Source organism: Schistocerca gregaria, chromosome 8 (assembly GCF_023897955.1).
Source record: "Schistocerca gregaria isolate iqSchGreg1 chromosome 8, iqSchGreg1.2, whole genome shotgun sequence".
Taxonomy (NCBI): Eukaryota; Metazoa; Arthropoda; class Insecta; order Orthoptera; family Acrididae; genus Schistocerca; species Schistocerca gregaria.
This window is the reverse complement of record NC_064927.1, coordinates 504163480-504187372: the sequence shown is the minus strand read 5'-3', so window position 1 is coordinate 504187372 and position 23893 is coordinate 504163480. Positions and strand designations below refer to the sequence as shown.

The following is a 23893-nucleotide window of genomic DNA, read 5'->3' as shown; positions in this document are numbered from 1 at the left end:
GGTATAAAAGCTACCACAACGCCACACGTTCTTGTAGGCATTCGGAACGCTGATTTGATGCAGCCGTCCACTCTGGTTTCTCCTGTTCATCTCTGCTGGACAATGGGAACCTACATGGTGTGTCAGAAAACTAGCGAGACCGGCAACACTGTGAGTGATCTGGCAACGCTGGGCGCTGTGTTCATCCCTCCCAGATGCTCAGTCGAGTTTCGGCTCCTTACGGCCGTCACGCAATTTTTGAGAGCGTCATCAGTGAAGTTGTGTTTTTGTCGTGTATTACGGAAATGAAACAGCGAAAATTAGAGCAACGTTATGCCATCACGTTTTGTATTTAACTTGGGGAATCCGCGAATGTTACTTACGAAAAGTCTTAACAAGCCTATGGGGAACATTCCTTATCAGGAGCGTAAGTCCTTCGCTGACACAAATCAGTTTTGGAAGGCCGAGAACACCTTGAAGATGAACCTCTCTCAGCGAGATTTTCATCTTCAAAAACCGACTGAAAGGTCGAATGTATGCGTGCTCTTGTAAGATCAGTAATTCGACTACATTGTGCTAACATTTTCTTAAATTTACTTTCTCTTTTGTTGATAACCTCTTTTCAAGACACTATCCACGGAGTTCAAGCGATCACACAACTCCCTTGCCATCTCTGATAAAATTACGGTGTCAACGGCAAACCGCAAACTTTTGTCTTCCCTTTGGACCTTAACTCCCTTTACAAATATTTCCTTCATTTCCTACAGTGCTTGCTCGGTGTACAGATTGAATAGTAATGAGGACACGCTACAGCCCTGACTCACTTCCTTCTAATTAAGTGCACCCCCCCCCCCCCCCCCCTCCCCTCTCATGTCTGTGGATTCTTTTAACTGCAGCCTTGTTTCTTTACTAGTTAACCTTTCGCAGGGATAAAATACAGATAGCGAACCGTTATTTACAATTTGTACAGAAACAACACAGCAATTATATGAGTCAATGGGCATGAGACAAGCAGTGGTTGAGAACGGCGTGATTCAGAGTTATAGTCTATCTACTTAATCTGTACACTGAGCGAGCAGTAAACAAAACAAAGGAGGAATTTTGGAAACCAAATTAAGGGAAAAGAAACAGAAACTTTGCCGTTTATCGAAGATGATGATATTCTACCAGTGACGGCAAAGAATTTTAATGATCACTTTATCACAGTGGGTAGTGTCGTGAAAGGAGGTATCACCAGAAGTAAAAGTGGAGTAAATAACACAAAAGTTGCGTAGCAACGAGCTATCTGTCATACTGTAGCTGAATAATAGTACTGAACCGCTAAAAAGCATTTTAATCTTAGCCTTTGTACCCGCGACATTTGTCGTTACTAACAATGTCACAATACAGATGAGCCCCTGATTGAGTGACAAACCACATTCTTTGTTCAGATGGATTAAACTCAGTTTCGCATAGCTCTGTAACACCGCAGCTGCTATAACGGATTTCGAGAGCAAAGTTCAACCTCATTGTCTGAAATGGAAGTGGAAAGTGCCAGAATGAAGTTTTTGTTAATCTTAATTTTTTCGGGAATATTTCAATAATTAAGAATCATAGAGTGGAAACAGCTGGTATCTCATAAAATATATCGTAGAAACTTACGCTAACCACACAATAACATATATTTAGAAATTAATGCGATCAGGTAAATAAAGTCTTTTTAATCTCTAGGATGCATGAACTAGTAAATATTAAGAGAGCTCTATCAGAAATATTTTCAAAACCTATGTAGATTACTTTCTCGCGCTAAAAAGAGGAAGGAAATCCATATAAACGAATTACTTTGTTGTTGTTGTCGTCAGTCCTGAGACTGGTTTGATGCAGCTCTCCGTGCTACTCTATCCTGTGCAAGCTTCTTCATCTCCCAGTACCTACTGCAACCTACATCCTTCTGAATCTGCTTCGTGTATTCATCTCTTGGTCTCCCTCTACGATTTTTACCCTCCACGCTGCCCTCCAATGCTAAATTTGTGATCCCTTGATGCCTCAAAACATGTCCTACCAACCGATCCCTTCTTCTAGTCAAGTTGTGCCACAAACTTCTCTTCTCCTGAATCCTATTCAATACCTCTTCATTAGTTACGTGATCTACCCATCTAATCTTCAGCATTCTTCTGTAGCACCACATTTCGAAAGCTTCTATTCTCTTCTTGTCCAAACTAGTTATCGTCCATGTTTCACTTCCATACATGGCTACACTCCAAACAAATACTTTCAGAAATGACTTCCTGACACTTAAATCTTTACTCGATGTTAACAAATTTCTCTTCTTCAGAAACGCTTTCCTTGTCATTGCCAGTCTACATTTTATATCCTGTCTACTTCGACCATCATCAGTTATTTTACTTCCTAAATAGCAAAACTCCTTTACTACTTTAAGTGTCTCATTTCCTAATGTAATTCCCTCAGCATCACCCGATTTAATTTGACTACATTCCATTATCCTCGTTTTGCTTTTGTTGATGTTCATCTTATATCCTCTTTCCAAGACACTTTCCATTCCGTTCAACTGCTCTTCCAAGTCCTTTGCTGTCTGACAGAATTACAATGTCATCAGCGAACCTCAAAGTTTTTACTTCTTCTCCACGAATTTTAATACCTACTCCAAATTTTTCTTTTGTTTCCTTTACTGCTTGCTCAATATACAGATTGAATAACATCGGGGAGAGGCTACAACCCTGTCTTACTCCCTTCCCAACCACTGCTTCCCTTTCATATCCCTCGACCCTTATAACTGTCATCTAGTTTCTGTACAAATTGTAAATAGCCTTTCGCTCCCTGTATTTTGCTCTCTGTATTTTACCCCTGCCAACTTTAGAATTGGAAAGAGAGTATTCCAGTCAACATTGTCAAAAGCTTTCTCTAAGTCTACAAATGCTAGAAACTTAGGTTTGCCTTTCCTTAATCTTTTTTCTAAGATAAGTCGTAAGGTCAGTATTGCCTCACGTGTTCCAACATTTCGACGGAATCCAAACTGATCCTCCCCGAGGTCCGCATCTACCAGTTTTTCCATTCGTCTGTAAAGAATTCGCGTTAGTATTTTGCAGCTGTGACTTATTAAACTGATAGTTCGGTAATTTTCACATGTGTCAGCACCTGCTTTCTTTGGGATTGGAATTATTATATTCTTCTTGAAGTCTGAGGGTGTTTCACCTGTCCCATCATCTTGCTTACCAGCTGGTAGAGTTTTGTCATGACTGGCTCTCCCAAGGCCGTCAGTAGTTCTAATGGAATGTTGTCTACTCTGGGGGCCTTCTTTCGACTCAGGTCTTTCAGTGCTCTGTCAAACTCTTCACGCAGTATCTTACCTCCCATTTCGTCTTCATCTACATCCTCTTCCATTTCCATAATATTGTCCTCAAGTACATCGCCCTTGTATAAACCTTGTATATAGTCCTTCCACCTTTCTGCCTTCCCTTCTTTGCTTAGAACTGGGTTGCCATCTGAGCTCTTGATATTCATACACGTGGTTCTCTTCTCTCCAAAGGTCTCTCTAATTTTCCTGTAGGCAGTATCTATCTTACCCCTAGTGAGATAATCTTCTACATCCTTACATTTGTCCTCTAGCCATCCCTGCTTAGCCATTTTGCACTTCCTGTCTATCTCATTTTTGAGACGTTTGTATTCCTTTTTGCCTGCTTCATTTACTGCATTTTTATATTTTCTCATTTCATCAATTAAATTCAATATTTCTTCTGTTACTCAAGGATTTCTAGCAGCCCTCGTCTTTTTACCTACTTGATCCTCTGCTGCCTTAACTACTTCATCCCTCAGAGCTACCCATTCTTCTTCAACTGTGTTCCTTTCCCTCATTGCTGCCAATTGTTCCTTTATGCTCTCCTTGAAACTCTGTACAACCTCTGGTTCTTTCAGCTTATCCAGATCCCATGTCCTTAAATTCCCACCTTTTTGCAGTTTCTTCAGTTTTAACCTACAGGTCATAACCAATAGATTGTGGTCAGAGTCCACATCTGCCCCTGGAAATGTCCTACAATTTAAAACCTGATTCCTAAATCTCTGTCTTACCATTATATAATCTATCTGATACCTTTTAGTATCTCCAGGATTCTTCCATGTATACAACCTTCATTTATGGTTCTTGGACCAAGTGTTAGCTATGATTAAGTTATGCTCAGTGCAAAATTCTACCAGACGGCTTCCTCTTTCATTTCTTAGCCCCAATCCATAATCGCCTACTACGTTTCCTTCTCTCCCTTTTCCTACACTCGAATTCCAGTCACCCATGACTATTAAATTTTCGTCTCCTTTCACTACCTGAATAATTTCTTTTATCTCATCATACATTTCATCAATTTCTCATCTGCAGAGCTAGTTGGCATATAAACTTGTACTACTGTAGTAGGCATTGGCTTTGTGTCTGTCTTGGCCACAATAATGCGTTCACTACGCTGTTTGTAGTAGCTTGCCCGCACTCCTATTTTTTTATTCATTATTAAACCTACTCCTGCATTACCCCTACTTGATTTTGTATTTATAACCCTGTAGTCACCTGACCAAAAGTCTTGTTCCTCCTGCCACCGAACTTAACTAATTCCCACTATATCCAACTTTAACCTATCCATTTTCCTTTTTAAATTTTCTAACCTACCTGCCCGATTAAGGGATCTGACATTCCACGCTCCGATCCGTAGAACGCCAGTTTTCTTTCTCCTGATAACAACGTCCTCCTGAGTAGTCCCCGCCCGGAGATCCGAATGGGGGACTATTTTACCTCCGGAATATTTTACCCAAGAGGACGTCATCATCATTTAATCATACAGTAAAGCTGCATGTCCTCGGGAAAAATTACGGCTGTAGTTTCCCCTTGCTTTCAGCCGTTCGCAGTACCAGCACAGCAAGGCCGTTTTGGTTGATGTTGCAAGGCCAGATCAGTCAATCATCCCGACTGTTGCTCCTGCAACTACTGAAAAGGCTGCTGCCCCTCTTCAGGAACCACACGTTTGTCTGGCCTCTCAACAGATACCCCTCCGTTTTGGTTGCACCTACGGTACGGCCATCTGTATCGCTGAGGCACGCAAGCCTCCCCACCAACGGCAAGGTCCATGGTTCATGGGGTTGTTTATAGGTTATTAATGAAGATTTCACAAGGTTATCAAATCAGAGCATCACAACAAATGTTCAAAACATGTTTAGTTTCTCAAAAGTTCTTAACTTGCTTTCATCTGTTATTTTGCTATTGCAATTTCGGTATTACGCCATTTTCAAACGTAAGATTTTTACATACTGATTTACGTTAGGCAGTAACAGGTTGTTTCGATACACGCATGTAATGTTCATAGAATGTCTGTCATACTTCACACATCCCCGCACAGTGCCTAACATATCGTATAATGGAAAGAAAGGATCCTCTGCCATGCACTTCACTGTGATTTGCAAAGGATGTATGTAGCTATACATGCATAATCTGTACACGCCACGTTGATGAAGTGTGTCTGAACAATGATTCCACCAATCGATCTGGTTTTCCCCACACATAACAATACACAGAATTCAGGTTGTGGAACTTATAAGCCTCGGAAGTGGTCTTGTCCATCTGTCACGGTACACGTCACCTAGTTCTCGTGCATGTGGAAGAATAGGACTGAAATGTGATGGAGCCCAGACATATGTAAACCACGTGCTCCCGCTTCAATGCACAGACCCATTCTGTAGGTAGTGTGGAATTGTGTTCCGAATACAGACCTTGTAGACACGTCTTGCGAGACTGTCTGACAGAAGTTACTGGTAAGGTCTCTACTATTCTACCCCACGCATTACTATCAAACTGCAGCTGGTGAGTAGTTTGAAATGTACCACCAGGATTTTCGTTCGCTCACTAATATCCAATGGGGGTTCATGGCCACGTAGAACCCTGCGGGAAACAGTTTGTGTTTATCACTTGATAACTTTTTAGATTTTTTAAAATTAATATCTAAATCATTAAAAATGTCCTGACATGTTTACGCAGACTTATCTTTCTTTACGTATGACATCGACAACCTGCATGTAAATCTTAAACAACTCAGCAGACGGCCGATTAAATGGTTGTTTTATATCTGCTGTCAGGCTGTATTTCGAAAAGGAAGGGCTGGTGGGTTTAACACTATGCCCGGCCTCCATCTTATAGGCCGCCACACGTGAGAGATATGTCGACAGCCGTCACAGCAATGACGTCCACTACAATCGAGCGATCCTTCGATCGCCACACACGAGTAATTTACTGTGCAATTTCAATCACTATATAGGTCACTGTGTCGTGAAGTTGTGCTAGGGTAAATTAACAACTATGGTTACCAACAGTGACAGTTAATCATCTGCATGTCTACCAATATGCGAAAACAATTGAAAACTATGAACATGTTTTGGAACGCTTTTCTTGGGAACTACAGACCATTCACTAAAGGAAGCGTTCAGATCTAAATTATCACCAACTGCCCTAAAAGCATGTTATAACTGTGTAATTTTGGGACTACCTTTGTTTATTTTATTTACCATAAAAGATTTCCTATTTTCCCTGCCTGACTTTTTACTATGTTTTAGGTTGCTGTTTTGTTTCTGGAGGCACTTTTTCCTTGAATGTATATAAATTTTAATAATATAATTATTTTGATGGTGTTAGGACAGCAACCAGCCACAAATTTACTTTCACTTCCTTTATTCAAAGGGTACCGTTACCGGTTTTGAATCGTTGCGATTCATCCTCAGACGGTTTACATGCTTTAAATTATTTTGCTTAGTATTTTAAAGTACATTTCACACTGTGATCTACCCTGTCAGCACCTCCCTTTGCATTATATTCTATTTCTAGCCCAAGTTTTATGTGCATTTAGTCTATTCAAGCATTTTAATTTTTTAGGACAACCGTTTTCTAAGTAGCCTAAGACTGTCTTACAAAACACTTAGTTTCAATGATGTAAGATGAATTTACACAAATACATTTTGACGTATTCAGTTTTACATCTAGTGTGCTTTTGAAAAAAGTGTTTCCACAAGAAGAATGCTACTGGTCCTACAACTCATGCCGAAAATTTTTATGTGGGTAACTTACATTATATGACATCTTAAAGTAGTTAAGTGCAACTACTGAATATCAATGCTCTAAAAATATGAATTTAGTCTCCTTTAATCTGATTAGAAGCTAACGAGCTCAAGTTGTACCATAAATAACTTACAATCACTTGCTGAACCCTAATATTGTAAGACTATCATCATGAACTTCCCATAAATATCTAAGTCTCCTGCAAATGCTTCATAATGCTTTTCATTGCAAGCTTCGCAAAGTAATGTTTTTAGTTTCTTAGTCCCTCTTAATACAAGTGGAAACCTCACTTTTCAGAATGGTTTATGTACCCCAAATAACTACAGACTGTATTTTAAGATTCACGTGAGCGTAACGAAACGACGTAGAATTAGACAACGATACGCTTACCAGCTATACAAACGATTAGCAGCCAGCCTGCTTTATTGCCACATACGGGCACGTCCCATGTAATTCTTCATAGTATTTGGTAATTACGAGAGATCGCTAGGATTTGGGATATTTACACACAGGTGCGGTCGACACAGTGTGAGTTGGTGATAGACTGCTGCGACGCGTCGGTGTTGTGTGCGTAGGGTTATTGCAAATTTTGGTGATAACGTACCAGTAAATTTGCCTACTATACCTTTTTTCATTCAATGCTTTCATTTGGCTTCGTATTTTTGGGCAATTCGTCATTAAGAGAGAAAGTATTCTTTGCACAAAAGCGTGTAATCAGAATAATAGCTGGTGCCCACCCAAGGTCACCTTGAAAGCATTTATTTAAGGAACTCTTGATATTCACAGTACCTTCGCAATACATGTATTCATTTATGAAACTCGTCACTAATTACACATCCCAATTCAAAAATAACAGCAAAGTGCTTAGCTACAACAACTATTCTAGAGTAAATCTCACTTTGGCACAGAAAGGAGTGAATTGTGCCGCCACAAAAATCTTTGGTTATTTGCCGAATAGTAGTTAATTATAAGTCTGACAGACAGCCAACCAACATTTAATAGCACATTAAAAGACTTTCTGACTGGCAACTCCTCCTACTCAACAGATGAATTCTGAGACATGAATCAGTAACTATAAAAAATAAAAATAAAATTAAAAAAATATTTTGTGTAAATAAAACTCACGTTTAATTGACACGTTCCCTATTATTACGAAATATCTTATTCATGATCTATGCCACAAGAATTAATGTATGTATCTTGACGGCACTCAAACAGCGCGCTCGCCCCGCTACTTAATTGGCCCTGTCTCACAGGTATCGATTGAATCGGAGTACTTGTTTCGAGCGTAAAAGTGCAGTGTTGCCACCACAGGAAATAGATAACAATGCGTGGCGAGTATTAGGCCAGAAGTTGGGAGGCGAACGCCTGGGTGGTTACGGAGCAAGATGATGGCGGTGGAAAGCGTCTGCAAGGAGGGGTACTTACGGTGGAGGCGGGCAGTACAGAAGAATAGTCGGCAGCAGCAACGGCGCCGGTGTCGGACTCGCCGGGAAGCGGAGCACGGCCAGCGGGCGCCGAGCCGCCCGCCGCCATGACACCTGCGACAAAACACTGCCGCCCGGCGTAGCAGCGCGAAAAAACGTTGCGCGCAAAATGGCTTCCGTGCTGTTACTGCGAGTTCAATGAAACGCGCCTGTCCGGCAGTTCTCTGTGGCTCGTCGCTTTATTTTAGATGTAATGACGGGCATATGACATTCATGGCAGCTCTGTCACTAAGTGGCGAGTTCCTTAGCTAGTCATTTTCAGTTTTGACGTCAAAAACATTTGCTAGTGACAGTTACGATGTTTGTTCTATTAATTTATATTGCGAATACATACGCCGGGACGGAATTAGCACTGTCCACTGATTTTCTAACTACATTATGAAAATGATAAACGTGCTACTAGCTTTTGCGTCAACTACTGCGACACACCATTGCAAACGCGCAAAAGTTTATTTTACTAAAGTTACGAGAACCAAACTGGTGCGGGAGCTCACACATAGTATCGCCTTTAAGATGTTTTAGTGTACAAAGAAATCGCATTTGAATGTACGAAACGCATCGTGCAGCAGAACAATAACTGAAATGCCGTCAGTTCTGCAGCAATTTTTTTTAATTAAGTAAACTCACTACGGGCAGGCAATTATATTTAATGATTGAAGTAAATGGAAGTTATTTTTATGTTCTGCGGAACATGTTCGCTGTATCCTGCAAGGTCGTGGCTTGTGTCAACTAGTCTATAAATGTAATATTGTACGTTTCTTCTGCGAATATACACACACACACACACACACACACACACACACGCGCGCGCGCGCGCGTGCACTTGTTTTTGTTTACCAGCAAGGATATTAACTATTATTATTCGAACGGAACTTGCACTGAAAAAGAATGCAGTATCGGAGACTGTAAGAAAACACCACAGAAAAGATTTTCGTTTCCCTGACATCCAAAGTAAATAATAGTAATGCAATAAAGTACGCGTAACGTAACGCTGTTTTCTCGTCAAATTATGAGCTTATGTAAGAAGGCATTGTAAAATAGGGAAGTTGAACTTGGAAATGTTTGATTTTGGAGTTACGCCAGTAGCTTTAGAAATATTTTACATTTCAATTAGGCAACTATGAACAGTTTTTAAATATTAGGAAAAACTGATGACACGTAGCTTTATGGCTGTTTATGGCCTGTCATAAAAAATTACACTCTTACAAGTACGTGAGTACGTGTCAGGAATTAAAAAGAAAGGTGTTTTGCGTCTGAAACTAAGGTCAAAACGCAAAAGGCACAAATCACTAGGGATCCCGGTCCAAAAGTCAATGACTGGTGAGGAAACTACGTTTGGAAGGATCGGAAGGGGAGAGATGAGACAAAATGTAAAGCGTCGAGGCCCATATCTATAACTGCAAATTGAACACTGCTGTTAGATGCGTATGATGTGCTGGCACGTATGTTGCCGTTATGAAGTAGATGACGGGTCTGCGGAGGTCTCTGGCGGATTTTGGCCGCGCGACGTTTTCCAGTTTTTGACATGGGATCAGGTGAGACACTGCAGTCCTGTTAGAAAGGACGAATATATCAATAATTATTACTTTGAACCACTCAGCTTACAACTCAGTATTGCACCTTCGAGCAAAGCTGCATTTTCCTAGTAAAAATCCTTTTTCTATTGAAATCCGAGCTTTCTCCGAAGCAATTTTTCTGTTCTAGAAGGCCCGTACGACTTTCGTTAAACAATGATTGACTTACCCTTCACGAAATCTATGTACAAATAATAAATGGATGGGTGAATATTTGGAGGTAATACTTATCGAAACGGAAAAAAACAAATTTAATAAAATTGGGTCCAAAAGCACATACTTGCTGAGTGTCAGCAGTCTGGGAATTCATTAATCTGAACATTAAATAGTGTTGCGGCTTGTTGTTTGGTTCGAGTTGTGTTTTCGTTTCATTAGAGTTTGTTACTGCAGACTCGATTATTCGTACCGGCTGCTGTGTGTAATGCTGGCTGACTTACCTACCTATACGAATCATTTCACTTTTGTATTTATTATTATTATTGTTCTCTGTGTAAGCAGAAATGGTTCAGCACATTCTTTTTTCTTATACATAAAAAAATGGTTCAAATGGCGCTGAGCACTAAGGGTCTTAACAGCTGTGGTCATGAGTCCCCTATAACTTAGAACTAGTTAAACCTAACTAACCTAAGGACATCACACACATACATGCCCGAGGCAGGATTCGAACCTGCAACCGTAGCAGTCGCGCGGTTCCGGGCGGCGCGTCTAGAACCGCGAGACCACCGCGGCCGGGCGTTATCCATCATTTGGTAGCACAGAGAGCCTACTACTCAACACGTTACATGATTTTCTGCTATGTTTTCCAACGTGTTAGGGGCACAGATTATCCAGCACACGAGAAGGTACATAACGGAAGTCTCTCTCTCTCTCTCTCTCTCTCTCTCTCTCTCTCTCTCTCTCTCTCTCAAACCGAACAAATTAGGAGCGTGCACCGCACTAAGAGAACGAAAAGTCTGCAAGCAGCGTGCAACGATTAGCAGCAGCTTAAACTGCGAATCATACTTCTGCCTGGGCGGTATTTCATGAACCATGACTGTACCCACATAATTTCTAAGAGTTCAGGTTTTAAGTCGGCAAGCTGACCATAGCAGATCATACTACTGTTAAAAATTCTTACAGAAATATGGTGTTTATCCTCGGTTTACTTCGCACATTGTAATTATTGACTAGCCGGTGTTGGGAAGAGATTGTGTTATGCATATATATTCGCGGACAGGGGAGATGTTTTATTTGAAAGTCGCTCGCCCGGTGTCGGCGGATGAATACGATGTTCCAGTGCCTGTGTTGTTCCGAGTTACGGTGCAATGTTCTTTCGGACATGCATCCCCGACACCGTGCAACCGACTTCCGAGCAAAATGTGTCCCCTGTACGGGAATATACATAGCTACCATAATGAATTAGACTGTAGACGTGTGGTTGACGACGTGTGTGATTTTGGGTCTGGCCATGAGCCGTGCTCGGGTGAGGTGGTCGCTCACATTAAGCGAGCAATCCGGGTTCGAGTGTCGCTCCGGCACAAGGATTCCATTATACAGCTGATGGGTGGCGGCTGTCCATATTCGCAACTGCTGATACATTTCCTGTATTTCATAGCGACTGCAATCGCCTCAGTGTCCGTTCCTTCGGACGTGCATTTATGCCCGAAGGAATCGGAAAAAACACACTCTGCAGTGTCGTAGCAAGACAGACTTTATCGGGAACTAGGTGCAGACTCATATAAAGCTGCTATCTACGTACTCGGGACAGGTCTCTCTTCAACATATCTAAGATTCACGTAAATCTGTGATTATCAGGTCTGATGGTCCCCTTGTAAACTTAAAAGTGTCAGGACGTCAAAACACACTAGCAACCCGAAATACCTGACAGCCTCGTACAATGGAACGATGAAAGCTATTAACTGCGATAATAGCTGACAAGGAGATGACGAATCGTGTGCTGGCAGCGTCATTCAGCGTCTGCTCGATCCCGATGTTTCTTAGCGACCCTCAGACCGTACCCGTAGCAGTTATCTCGAGTGAAACGGGACAAAGCTCAGCACAGACATAATCCCCAGATACAAAAATGCACTAACATCTGCACCAAAGTATTGCCTCCCAACAGTAAGATATATCTGTCCACCTGACTCAGAAGGCACGAAGCTGTTTATATAATGAGATACCTCCCCATTCATAACTATATCACAAGTGCCACATGTGACTGACTGCAATCCAGACAACCAGCAATAAGACCTGTTGCGGGACTTCTGGATTCTTGATGATGTGTCTGCTGTATTCCAAAAATGGGAACAAATTTGGATCCAACACACACCTGCAGAGGCACAAATAAACTGAACTGGCAGACTTCTGTTTGCCCCGATGTATGCGTAAGACATAAAATAGAACCCGCACTAACCATGGAGTATGAAAGGGTCTCCTTGTCAAGTGGAGAAAAAGTACACGACACACATTGCTGACCATCCAACATATCGTGTAGGTGTCAGTTTTATCATCATATTCAGGCGAAGGAACGGACTACCTGACACTGACCTTGAATGCGGTTGACTGGACTGAGAAACAATCTAATATCAAAAACTAAGGTCGCAAATATATAATATATTTCCGCTCTTTACTGTGTCTATTTTTTGGTATTACCAATCTTCATACCTGTGTAGGAATAACAGGTGTTCCGCCACACACCATAAAACTAATGAAAATAAAATTTCCCTCGTTTTTCTGAATCATCTCACGATGTTACTGGCTGACTGGGTCTACAATGTCGAAGCCTTGCCTCCCTCTTTTACAGGCGACAGCAAATTTGGAAATTTGTGGTAAGGTGTTATAGGACCAAACTTCTGAGGCCATCGGTCCTTATCCTACAGACTACTTAGTCTAACTTACGCTTACAGACCCATGCCTGGGGGAGGACTAACCCGCAACGGGGGTAGCCACACGGTCCGTGACAACACGTCAAGACCGCGCGGCTCAGGCGACAGGGTTTCGCGTTTAATGACTGGCCCCCTCCCTCACCGATTTAAGCTGGATTCTGTATTACAGTAAGTGGAGCATATCGATATCTTTCACCTGTTTGTGAACGGCCGCATCGTGGAAGCATGCAATGTTAGTGACTTATATTTTTGCACGTGAAAAAAAGACAAATTATAACTAAGTGGCGTAGCGCAAGTAACGCAATTTTAATTGCCGCTAACTACCTCAGATTTCTTTGGTGTGAAATTCTGGAACAGTGTCTATTCATTCTAATGGCACCAAATATACTCCTGGAAATGGAAAAAAGAACACATTGACACCGGTGTGTCAGACCCACCATACTTGCTCCGGACACTGCGAGAGGGCTGTACAAGCAATGATCACACGCACGCCACAGCGGACACACCAGAAACCGCGGTGTTGGCCGTCGAATGGCGCTAGCTGCGCAGCATTTGTGCACCGCCGCCGTCAGTGTCAGCCAGTTTGCCGTGGTATACGGAGCTCCATCTCAGTCTTTAACACTGGTAGCATGCCGCGACAGCGTGGACGTGAACCGTATGTGCAGTTGACGGACTTTGAGCGAGGGCGTATAGTGGGCATGCGGGAGGCCGGGTGGACGTACCGCCGAATTGCTCAACACGTGGGGCGTGATTTCTCCACAGTACATCGATGTCGTCGCCAGTGGTCGGCGGAAGGTGCACGTGCCCGTCGACCTGGGACCGGACCGCAGCGACGCACGGATGCACGCCAAGACCTAGGATCCTACGCAGTGCAGTAGGGGACCGCACCGCCACTTCCCAGCAAATTAGGGACACTGTTGCTCCTGGGGTATCGGCGAGGACCATTCGCAACCGTCTCCATGAAGCTGGGCTACGGTCCCGCACACCGTTAGGCCGTCTTCCGCTCAAGCCCCAACATCGTGCAGCCCGCCTCCAGTGGTGAGGCGTGAATGGAGGGACGAATGGAGACGTGTCGTCTTCAGCGATGAGAGTCGCTTCTGCCTTGGTGCCAATGATGGTCGTATGCGTGTTTGGCGCCGTGCAGGTGAGCGCCACAATCAGGACTGCATACGACCGAGGCACACAGGGCCAACACCCGGCATCATGGTGTGGGGAGCGATCTCCTACACTGGCCGTACACCTCTGGTGATCGTCGAGGGGACACTGAATAGGGAACGGTACATCCAAACCGTCATCGAACCCATCGTTCTACCATTCCTAGACAGGCAAGGGAACTTGCTGTTCCGACAGGACAATGCACGTCCACATGTATCCCGTGCCACCCAACGTGTTCTAGAAGGTGTAAGTCAACTACCCTGGCCAGCAAGATCTCCGGATCTGTTCCCCATTGAGCATGTTTGGGACTGGATGAAGCGTCGTCTCACGCGGTCTGCACGTCCAGCACGAACGCTGGTCCAAGTGAGGCGCCAGGTGGAAATGGCATGGCAAGCCGTTCCACAGGATTACATCCAGCATCTCTACGATCGTCTCCATGGGAGAATAGCAGCCTGCATTGCTGCGAAAGGTGGATATACACTGTACTAGTGCCGACATTGTGCATGTTCTGTTGCCTGTGTCTATGTGCCTGTGGTTCTGTCAGTGTGATCATGTGATGTATCTGACCCCAGGAATGTGTCAATAAAGTTTCCCCTTCCTGGGACAATGAATTCACGGTGTTCTTATTTCAATTTCCAGGAGTGTAATAAAATGCTTTGTGTAATTGCTAGCGGAAGCGAAAAACAAGTTACGGAGGCGTCATCAAATATAAAGGTTCACACCAAGTTGGGAGGTACATGAAAGTTTTGATCTCTAATCGGAGGACGGTCGGATTTTTGTGCCCTAATAATCTCTTAAATACGAGGGCATGCTGAAAAGTGCTGCCTCCGAACATTTTATGTGAAAACTCGTAAAGCTTTTTGAATAATACAATTGTCATTAACGTTCCACCTCTGAATGCTTCATATCTAAATCTTTATCAGAATTTCAAAATATTTAATTTTCCTCGCGACGAACACATTTCTCCCGACGAGAAATCATTTTGTGGACACCGTCACTGCAGAATGTCTGTCGTTGACGGAGTCACAACCCCACATCTGCTCGCAAGACTTCCTCACTCTCACAGTAAAGTCCTCTGAGGTCTTCTCTAAGTTGTGGAAACAGACGAGAATCGGACGGGGCCGAGTCGGAAATGTATGGAGGATAAGCGATGACAGTGAAGCAAAGGCTCTGATTGTTGCAGATGTGCAGCGCTCGTGTGTGGTCTGGCACTGTGATACTTGAGGAGAGGATGCTTCGCGTGTGAACGGACTCTTCGAATTTGAAACTCGATTACAGCATGTTGTTTCTCACGCACCGACGTTACACACCACCGTGTTACAAGCCACAACTCTGAGCCCTCTAACGGCAAAGCGATGCAAATATATAGACATGACGAATAAAGACGTAGAATGTTAATAATGTTCGTTTAATTTAAGAAGCTTTAAGAGTTTTTGTATCAAAAAATTTGGATGTGTTCGTTTTCATTGAGTCCTCGAATAATCACTATGAAAAAATTCACATAAAACGTACGCTTAAAATATTCACAAAATAGGCTCATGCATAAATAAAGAGCACATCGAAGGTCATGCTCTGCGTTCTGCCTCTAGGCAGACCAATGGGGCCGGCCACACCAAACGCCGTGTCGTCCTCGGCCGCGGCGTTGCCGGATTGTCTAACCTTGGAACATCCACTGCATCCATTTCACAGGGAGTTGCAATGGAACTAATACTCTCTCTCTCTCTCTCTCTCTCTCTCTCTCTCTCTCTCTCTCACACACACACACACACACACACACACACACACACACACACACACACACACACACACACACAGACAGAGAGAGAGAGAGAGAGAGAGAGAGAGAGAGAGAGAGAGAGAGAGAGAATTTCTTGTACTCTGACCGCACAGAGCGATTCCTTGCATAGTAATACCACAAAAATATTTTTTCTGTAAAAAACCTGAACCCGAAGGAAAGGAAATTTGGTAATATTTCAATAACATGCACGACATTCATCTTCTTTGAACACGGTACCAGCGGGAAAACAATAACAGAGCACGAACGGTGAGAATATGTTACTCTTCACTTAAAAGGCTAACTGAAAAGTGGAGTATACGCTGTCTTGCTCTACATACCTTTACATATTTTCCCAAAACTTTGGCATCCGAACACACGCGCGGTATTTTTAACATGCGAATCACCTCAGACTCCCACAAGTTCCCCTGACTCACTCACAGGCACTACCCCATCGCTGTGAGTCCCCCATTCTCGGTTTCTCTCTTTCTGTCATTCGCACACTCGCACACAGTCAATCTCTCTCTGTCCCTCCCTGACACTGTTTCCTGTGTCACATCTGCGGTCCCCATCATTCTGTCCTCCCACGTCTCCTCCCACTGTCTCCCCTCTTGCTCTCTATTGATGCTAATATCTGATTCCCTCCTTCCTTCCTTCCTTGCTGCTGCGATCTCTTCTGTCAGTGTGTCTGTCTAGTTGTCATTGTCGTAACCTTCCATTAATTATCACAGACTCTCACCCACTTCTCCTTTGTTGGCTATTTCCTTCCTCGCACTACCTCATTCCATGCTTCCCGATCCATTGTCAGTATTTTTTCTTCAGTTGTACCCTTACCAACACAGTAAAAAAGTCTCCACCGCTCACCACATTGGTCTATCCTTGCTTGTTTTATCGTCCGTACGTAGCCCCCAGAAGCACTGCAAATCACACGGCCACGTCCTCGAAGTGTATTGTTTATCAGCTACATTCGGGTCCTGTTTCCGGTATGGCCTCTGCCACTGGTTCTATCGATTAATACCGAATATGGTACTTTCCACTTTCTGTCCATAGGACGTTTTAGGACATTATATTACCAACAGGGAGAGCACTTCACTTCAACAGGTTTTTACCAACGCCGTGCTGTAACGACTAGTTACGTCTTTCAGCTTTGTATTATTACTATTACTATTACTACTACTATTATTATTATTATTTTCGATTGTTCCCGTTTAATAGAGCGTTTGAACTTTAATTCCTTTATGATGATTGTTTGTTTTTTCTGAGCCCAAATTTCCTTCATGTGTTCAGGATGCAAATGGACAGCGGAGCGAAAGAAACAACACAGTGGTCTCTTTTGTGTTGTGGTCTCAAATTTATGTTTTTTGATGGTGTTCCTGAATTCAGTTCTATTTTCTGCATCGTTTACTGTTGCGTGTGCTTGTCTGAGGTCCTCTTCAACTTCTTTTATCCATTTTGTTTTTCTCCAGCCTGAGTTGATGACTTTAAGAATCTGCTTTGAAATTCTGTTTTCATTCATCCTGTGGATATGTCCATAGAACTGCATTCTTCTTTTCCTTGTTGTATCCGTAATCTTGTCTGTGTATTTACATAATTCTGATGCTGGTCTCTTCTTCCAGATTCCTTGCTCTTGTATCGGGCCAAAAATTTTCCTGAGAATTTTCCTTTCTTGTTTCTCTATTTCTTTGATTTTAGTTTGCCCATCTATTTGTGTTGCTTCAGATGCATACAGTGCCTCCGGAAGTAAGACAGTTTTGCAGTGCCTTGATTTTGCGTTAATGGACATGGACTTTTTGTTATAATAGTTTCACAGGGTTTATATGCTTTCTGTAGTTTTTTTATTCTTTCCTCATTGGCCTTTAGGTTGATTTCTCCCAGGTACTTATTATTATTATTTCTTTCTTATCTCAGACGTTATGTCTGGTCAGAAGTAGAAAGCGACGCGGACCTTGATCAGGCGTGACTTCCTTTCAACTGTACGGTATATGTTATATTGCATTTAGGAACTTTCGGGTAATTGAACATGTATCAATAATTACGGATTTCTGTAGCTGTATATATAAGTTTGGAAGTAGCTGTATTGCATTGATGTACTGGTGGATATTGCGTGGTATGACTCCTGTAGTTGATAGTATAATTGGTATAATGTCAACTTCATCCTGATTGCACATATCCTTCACTTCCTCAGCCAATTGGATGTATTTTTCAATTTTTTCTCCTGTTTTCTTTTGTATATTTGTTGTTTTGGGTATGGATATTTCGATTAGTTGTGTTAATTTCTTCTTTTTATTGGTGAGTATGATGTCAGGTTTGTTATGTGGTGGTGTTTTATCTGTTAATGGTTCTGTTCCAGTATAATTTGTATTCGTCATTCTCCAGTACATTTTGTGGTGCATACTTGTATGTGGGAACGTGTTGTTTTATAAGTTTATGTAGTAAGGCAAGCTGTTGATGTATTATTTTTGCTACATTGTCATGTCTTCTTGGGTATTCTGTATTTGCTAGTATTGTACATCCGCTTGTTATGTGATCTACTGTTTCTATTTGTTGTCTGCAAAGTCTGCATTTATCTGTTGTGGTATTGGGATATTTAATAATATGCTTGCTGTAATATCTGGTGTTGTTTATTTCATCCTGTATTGCAATCATGAATCCTTCCGTCTCACTGTACATATCGCCTTTTCTTAGCCATGTGTTGGATGCGTCTTGATCCATGTGTGGCTGTGTTAGATGATACGAGTGCTTGCCATGTAGCGTTTTCTTTTTCCAATTTACTTTCTTCGCATCTGTTGATGTTATGTGATCTAAAGGGTTGTAGAAGTGGTTATGAAATTGCAATGGTGTAGCCGATATATTTAAATAAGTGATTGCTTTGTGTATTTTGCTAGTTTCTGCTCGTTCTAGAAAGAATTTTCTTAAGTTGTCTACCTGTCCATAATGTAGGTTTTTTATATCGATAAATCCCCGTCCTCCTTCCTTTCTGCTTAATGTAAATACGTTGCTGAATGTATGTGATGTATTCTATATTTGTGGCATTGTGATCGTGTAAATGTATTGAGTGCTTCTAGGTCTGTGTTACTCCATTTCACTACTCCAAATGAGTAGGTCAATATTGGTATAGCATAAGTGTTTATAGCTTTTGTTTTGTTTCTTGCTGTCAATTCTGTTTTCAGTATTTTTGTTAGTCTTTCTCTATATTTTTCTTTTAGTAGTTCTTTAATATTTATATTATCTATTCCTATTTTTTGTCTGTATACTAGATATTTATAGGCATCTGTTTTTTCCATCACTTCTATGCAGTCGCTGTGATTATCCAATATGTAATCTTCTTGTTTAGTGTGTTTTCCCTTGACTATGCTACTTTTCTTACATTTGTCTGTTCCAAAAGCCATATTTATATCATTGCTGAATACTTCTATTATCTTTAGTAATTGGTTGAATTGTTGATTTGTTGCTGCCAGCAGTTTTAGGTCATCCATGTATAGCAAATGTGTTATTTTGTGTGGGTATGTTCCAGTAATATTCTATCCATAATTTGTATTATTTAGCATGTTGGATAGTGGGTTCAGAGCAAGGCAGAACCAGAAAGGACTTAATGAGTCTCCCTGGTATATTCCACGTTTAATCTGTATTGGCTGTGATGTGATATTATTTGAATTTGTTTGGATATTAAGTGTGGTTTTCCAATTTTTCATTACCATGTTTAGGAACTGTATCAATTTAGGATCTACTTTGTGTATTGGTACACTATCAAAAGCTTTTTGGTAATCAATGTATGCGTAGTGTAGCGACCATTGTTTAGTTTTAGCTTGATATGTTACCTCTGCATCTATTATCAGCTGCTCTTTACATCCTCGTGCTCCTTTGCAACAGCCTTTTTGTTCTTCAATTATAATTTTGTACTGTGTTGTATGTGCCATTAATTTCTGTGTAATGACTGAAGTCAATATTTTGTATATTGTTGGTAGTCATGTTATGGGGCGGTATTTAGCTGGGTTTGCTGTGTCTGCTTGATCTTTAGGTTTCAGTTAAGGTATTCCATGTGTAAGTGTATCAGGGAATTTGTATGGGTTTGCAATGTAACTGTTAAATAATTTGGTTAGATGTGAATGTGTTGAGGTGAACTTTTTTTAGCCAGAAATTTGCTATTTTCGCTTTCCAGGGGCTTCCAATTGTGAGTAGAATTAATTGCTTTGGTGACTTCATGTTGCAAAATTATCACTTCAGGCATTTGTGGTATCATCTTGTATGTGTCTGTTTCTGCTTGTATCCACCGTGCATGCCTGTTATGTTGTACCGGGTTTGACCATATGTTGCTCCAGAAGTTTTCCGTGTCTGTTATGTTTGGTGGATTGTCTATTTTAATGTGTGTGTTATCTATTGTCTGGTAAAATTTCTTTTGGTTTGTGTTGAATGTTTGGTTTTGTTTCCTTCTAAGTCGTTTGACCAATGCTTGCAATTTCTGCTTCTTTTCATCTAATTGCTCTATCGCTTCTTGTTGTGAGATTTTACCTAACATATTTCGTTTTTTCTGACATTTGATGTCTTATAAATTGTGTTAGCTGTCCAATCTCTTTTCTCAGTTTTTCTATTCTGATCTGTAGCCTGTGTTGCCATGCTGGTTTTGTGGGTCTCTTCTGTGTGTTGGTTGGTTGGTTCTGATCTCTGCCTAGTGTGTATATTTAGTGTAGTGAGTGAGTGCTCCTACATAAACCCATAGTTTTAACTCTTCCATAGTTATATTTTCATTTATTTTGTTGTTTATGATTGTGTTGATAGTTGTTGTTTCAACTTGTGGGTTATTTGGTGGTCTATGCAAGAATAGTCTAATGTCTGTATTTGTGTCTTTGTATTCTATATATGTCAGCTGAACCTTTTTCTTCTATATCTAACATGTGTGTCACTTCGTGTTCTATTTGTACTTGTTCTGGTGGCAGTCTTAAGATTTCGTTTTCCTCTGATTGTTTAATTGATGTGTGTTGTTTTTTGTTTGTTTGCTCTGGGATGTGTGAGTCCATTACTGTATTTTCTTCTTCTGATTGCACATAATTTTCTTCCAGTATTTGTTGTACTTGTTGTTTGATGTTTTCTAATTCTGACTGGGGTATCCTGTTATTTTTGATTATTACACGGATCTGATCAGCTAGTCGTTCTGTTAAAAATTTTAATTCTGGGTATCTGGTAATAAATGTTGTGTGTACTTGTGATCTGTATCCAGTTGTGTTGGTTCCTAGGTTTGTTGCTTGGTAATAACAGAACATGAGGTGTCGATTAACTACATCTGACCATCTCATCCTCTCTCTTTGTTTTCCTTCTAGGGTGGTTGCAGGAAGCATATCCTGCAAAACACCTCTATTTGGATTTAAATCATTTTCCGTGTGGCTAGCAGTGTCGTTACCATTGTGGACGGGCATATGGTTCAAGCGTCGTCCCCGACCATGTCAGCGCATGTCCGAGGCTTCATTAGTCCTGAACCAACTAATCACTGTAAAAGGCGGGTTAGCCCTCTAAGTGGTTTGTTCTTTTCGCCGCCTTTTACTACTGGCAGAACATACCGGAGGCCTATTCTTTTCCCGGGCTCCACAGGGATTTTTATTATTACTATTATTGTTATTTTATATTCCTTTGTCAGACGTTATGTCTGGTTAAAAATGGAGAGTGACGCGGATCTTGATCAAGCGCGATTTCCTTTTAACTGTATGGTATATGTTACATTGCATTTAGGAACTTTCGCGTAATAGAACAAGTATCAATAATTATAGATTTCTGTAGTTGTATATAAAAGTTTGGATGTAGCTGTATTGCGTTGATATACTGGTGGATATTGTGTGGTATGACTCCTGTAGTTGAAAGTACAGTGTGATTCAAAAAAGAATACCACAACTTTAGGAATTTAAAACTCTGCAACGACAAAAGGCAGAGCTAAGCACTATCTGTCGGCGAAGGAAGGGAGCTATAAAGTTTCATTTAGTTGTACATTTGTTCGCTTGAGGCGCTGCTGACTAGGCGTCAGCGTCAGTTGATGCTAAGATGGCGACCGCTCAACAGAAAGCTTTTTGTGTTATTGAGTACGGCAGAAGTGAATCGACGACAGTTGTTCAGCGTGCGTTTCGAACGAAGTATGGTGTTAAACCTCCTGATGGGTGGTGTATTAAACGTTGGTATGAACAGTTTACAGAGAATGGGTGTTTGTGCAAGGGGAAAAGTTCTGGACGGCCGAGAACGAGTGATGAAAATGTAGCACGCATCCAACAAGCATTTGTTTGCAGCCCAGGAAAATCGACTCGCAGAGCTAGAAGAGAGCTGCAAATTCCACAATCAACTGTATGGAGAGTCCTACGAAAAGGTTAGTTATGAAACCTTGTAGTTCTGGTTTTCAGTCCTAAGACTGGTTTGATGCAGCTCTCCATGCTACTCTATCCTGTGCAAGCTGCTTCATCTCCCAGTACCTACTGCAACCTACATCCTTCTGAATCTGCTTATTGTATTGATCTCTTGGTCTCTCTCTACGATTTTTACCCTCCACACTGCCCTCCAGTGCTTAATTGGTGATCCCTTGATGCCTCAGAACATGTCCTACCAACCGATCCCTTCTTCTGGTAAAGTTGTGCCACAAGCTCCTCTTCTCCCGAATCCTATTCAGTACCTCCTCATTAGTTATGTGATCTACCCATTTAATCTTCAGCATTCTTCTGTAGCACCACATTTCGAAAGCTTCTATTCTCTTCTTGTCCAAACTATTCATCGTCCATGTTTCACTTCCATACATGGCTACACTCCATACAAATACTTTCAGAAATGACTTCCTGACACTTAAATCTATACTCGATGTTAACAAATTTCTCTTTTTCAGAAGCGCTTTCCTTGCCATTGCCAGTCTACATTTTATATCCTGTCTACTTCGACCATCATCAGTTATTTTGCTCCCCAAATAGCGAAACTCCTTTACTACTTTAAGTGTCTCATTTCCTAATCTAATTCCCTCAGCATCACCCGATTTAATTTGACTACATTCCATTATCCTCGTTTTGCTTTTGTTGTTGTTCATCTTATACGCTCCTTTCAAGACACCATCTATTCCGTTCAACTGCTCTTCCAAGTTCTTTGCTGTCTCTGACAGAATTACAATGTCATCGTCGAACCTCAAAATTTTTACTTCTTCTCCATTAATTTTAATACCTACTCCAAATTTTTCTTTTGTTTCCTTTACTGCTTGCTCAATATACAGATTGAATAACATCGGGGAGAGACCACAACCCTGTCTCAGTCCTTTCCCAACCATTGCTTCCCTTTCATGCCCCTCGACTCTAATAACTGCCATCTGGTTTCTGTACCAATTGTAAATAGCCTTTCGCTCCCTGTATTTTACCCCTGCCACCTTCAGAATTTGAAAGAGAATATTCCAGTCAACATTGTCAAAAGCTTTCTCTAAGTCTACAAATGCTAGAAACGTAGGTTTGCCTTTTCTTAATCTTTCTTCTAAGATAAGTCGTAAAGTCAGTATTGCCTCACGTGTTCCAGCATTTCTACGCAATCCAAACTGATCTTCCCCGAGGTCGGCTTCTTCTAGTTTTTCCATTCTGTAAATAATTTGTTAGTATTTTGCAGCTGTGGCTTATTAAACTGATAGTTCGGTAATTTTCACATCTGTCAACACCTGCTTTCTTTGGGATTGGAATAATTATATTCTTCTTGAAGTCTGAGGGTATTTCGCCTGTCTCATACAAGGACTGGCTCTCCCGAGGCCGTCAGTAGTTCCAATGGAATGTTGTCTACTCCGGGGGCCTTGTTTCGACTCAGGTCTTTCAGTGCTCTGCCAAACTCTACACGCAGTATCGTATCTCCCATTTCATCTTAATCTACATCCACTTCCATTTCCATAATTTTCTTCTAAGGACTACAGTATCTGGAGATGTTAGAGAATTGGCTGTTCCCTCAGCTCGAACAAGAAGCACAATAATTCATATTTCAGCAGGATGGAGCGC

At 41.5% G+C, this 23893-nt stretch overlaps 1 protein-coding gene across 2 annotated transcripts in view; it reads right to left on the bottom strand.

The window, feature by feature from the left end:
• LOC126284897 (organic cation transporter protein) overlaps positions 1–23893 on the bottom strand; it is a 442131-nt gene that overhangs the window by 217160 nt on the left and 201078 nt on the right. The window contains exon 1 of one of the 2 annotated variants that reach the window (XM_049984158.1): positions 8486–8665. The exons of the other annotated variant lie outside the window; for it this stretch is intronic. Within the exon in view, the coding sequence (XP_049840115.1) occupies positions 8486–8593 (108 nt within the window). The 5' untranslated portion in view covers positions 8594–8665. Of the gene's footprint in view, positions 1–8485; positions 8666–23893 lie in introns of those variants that run through there. 2 annotated transcript variants of the gene reach the window in all.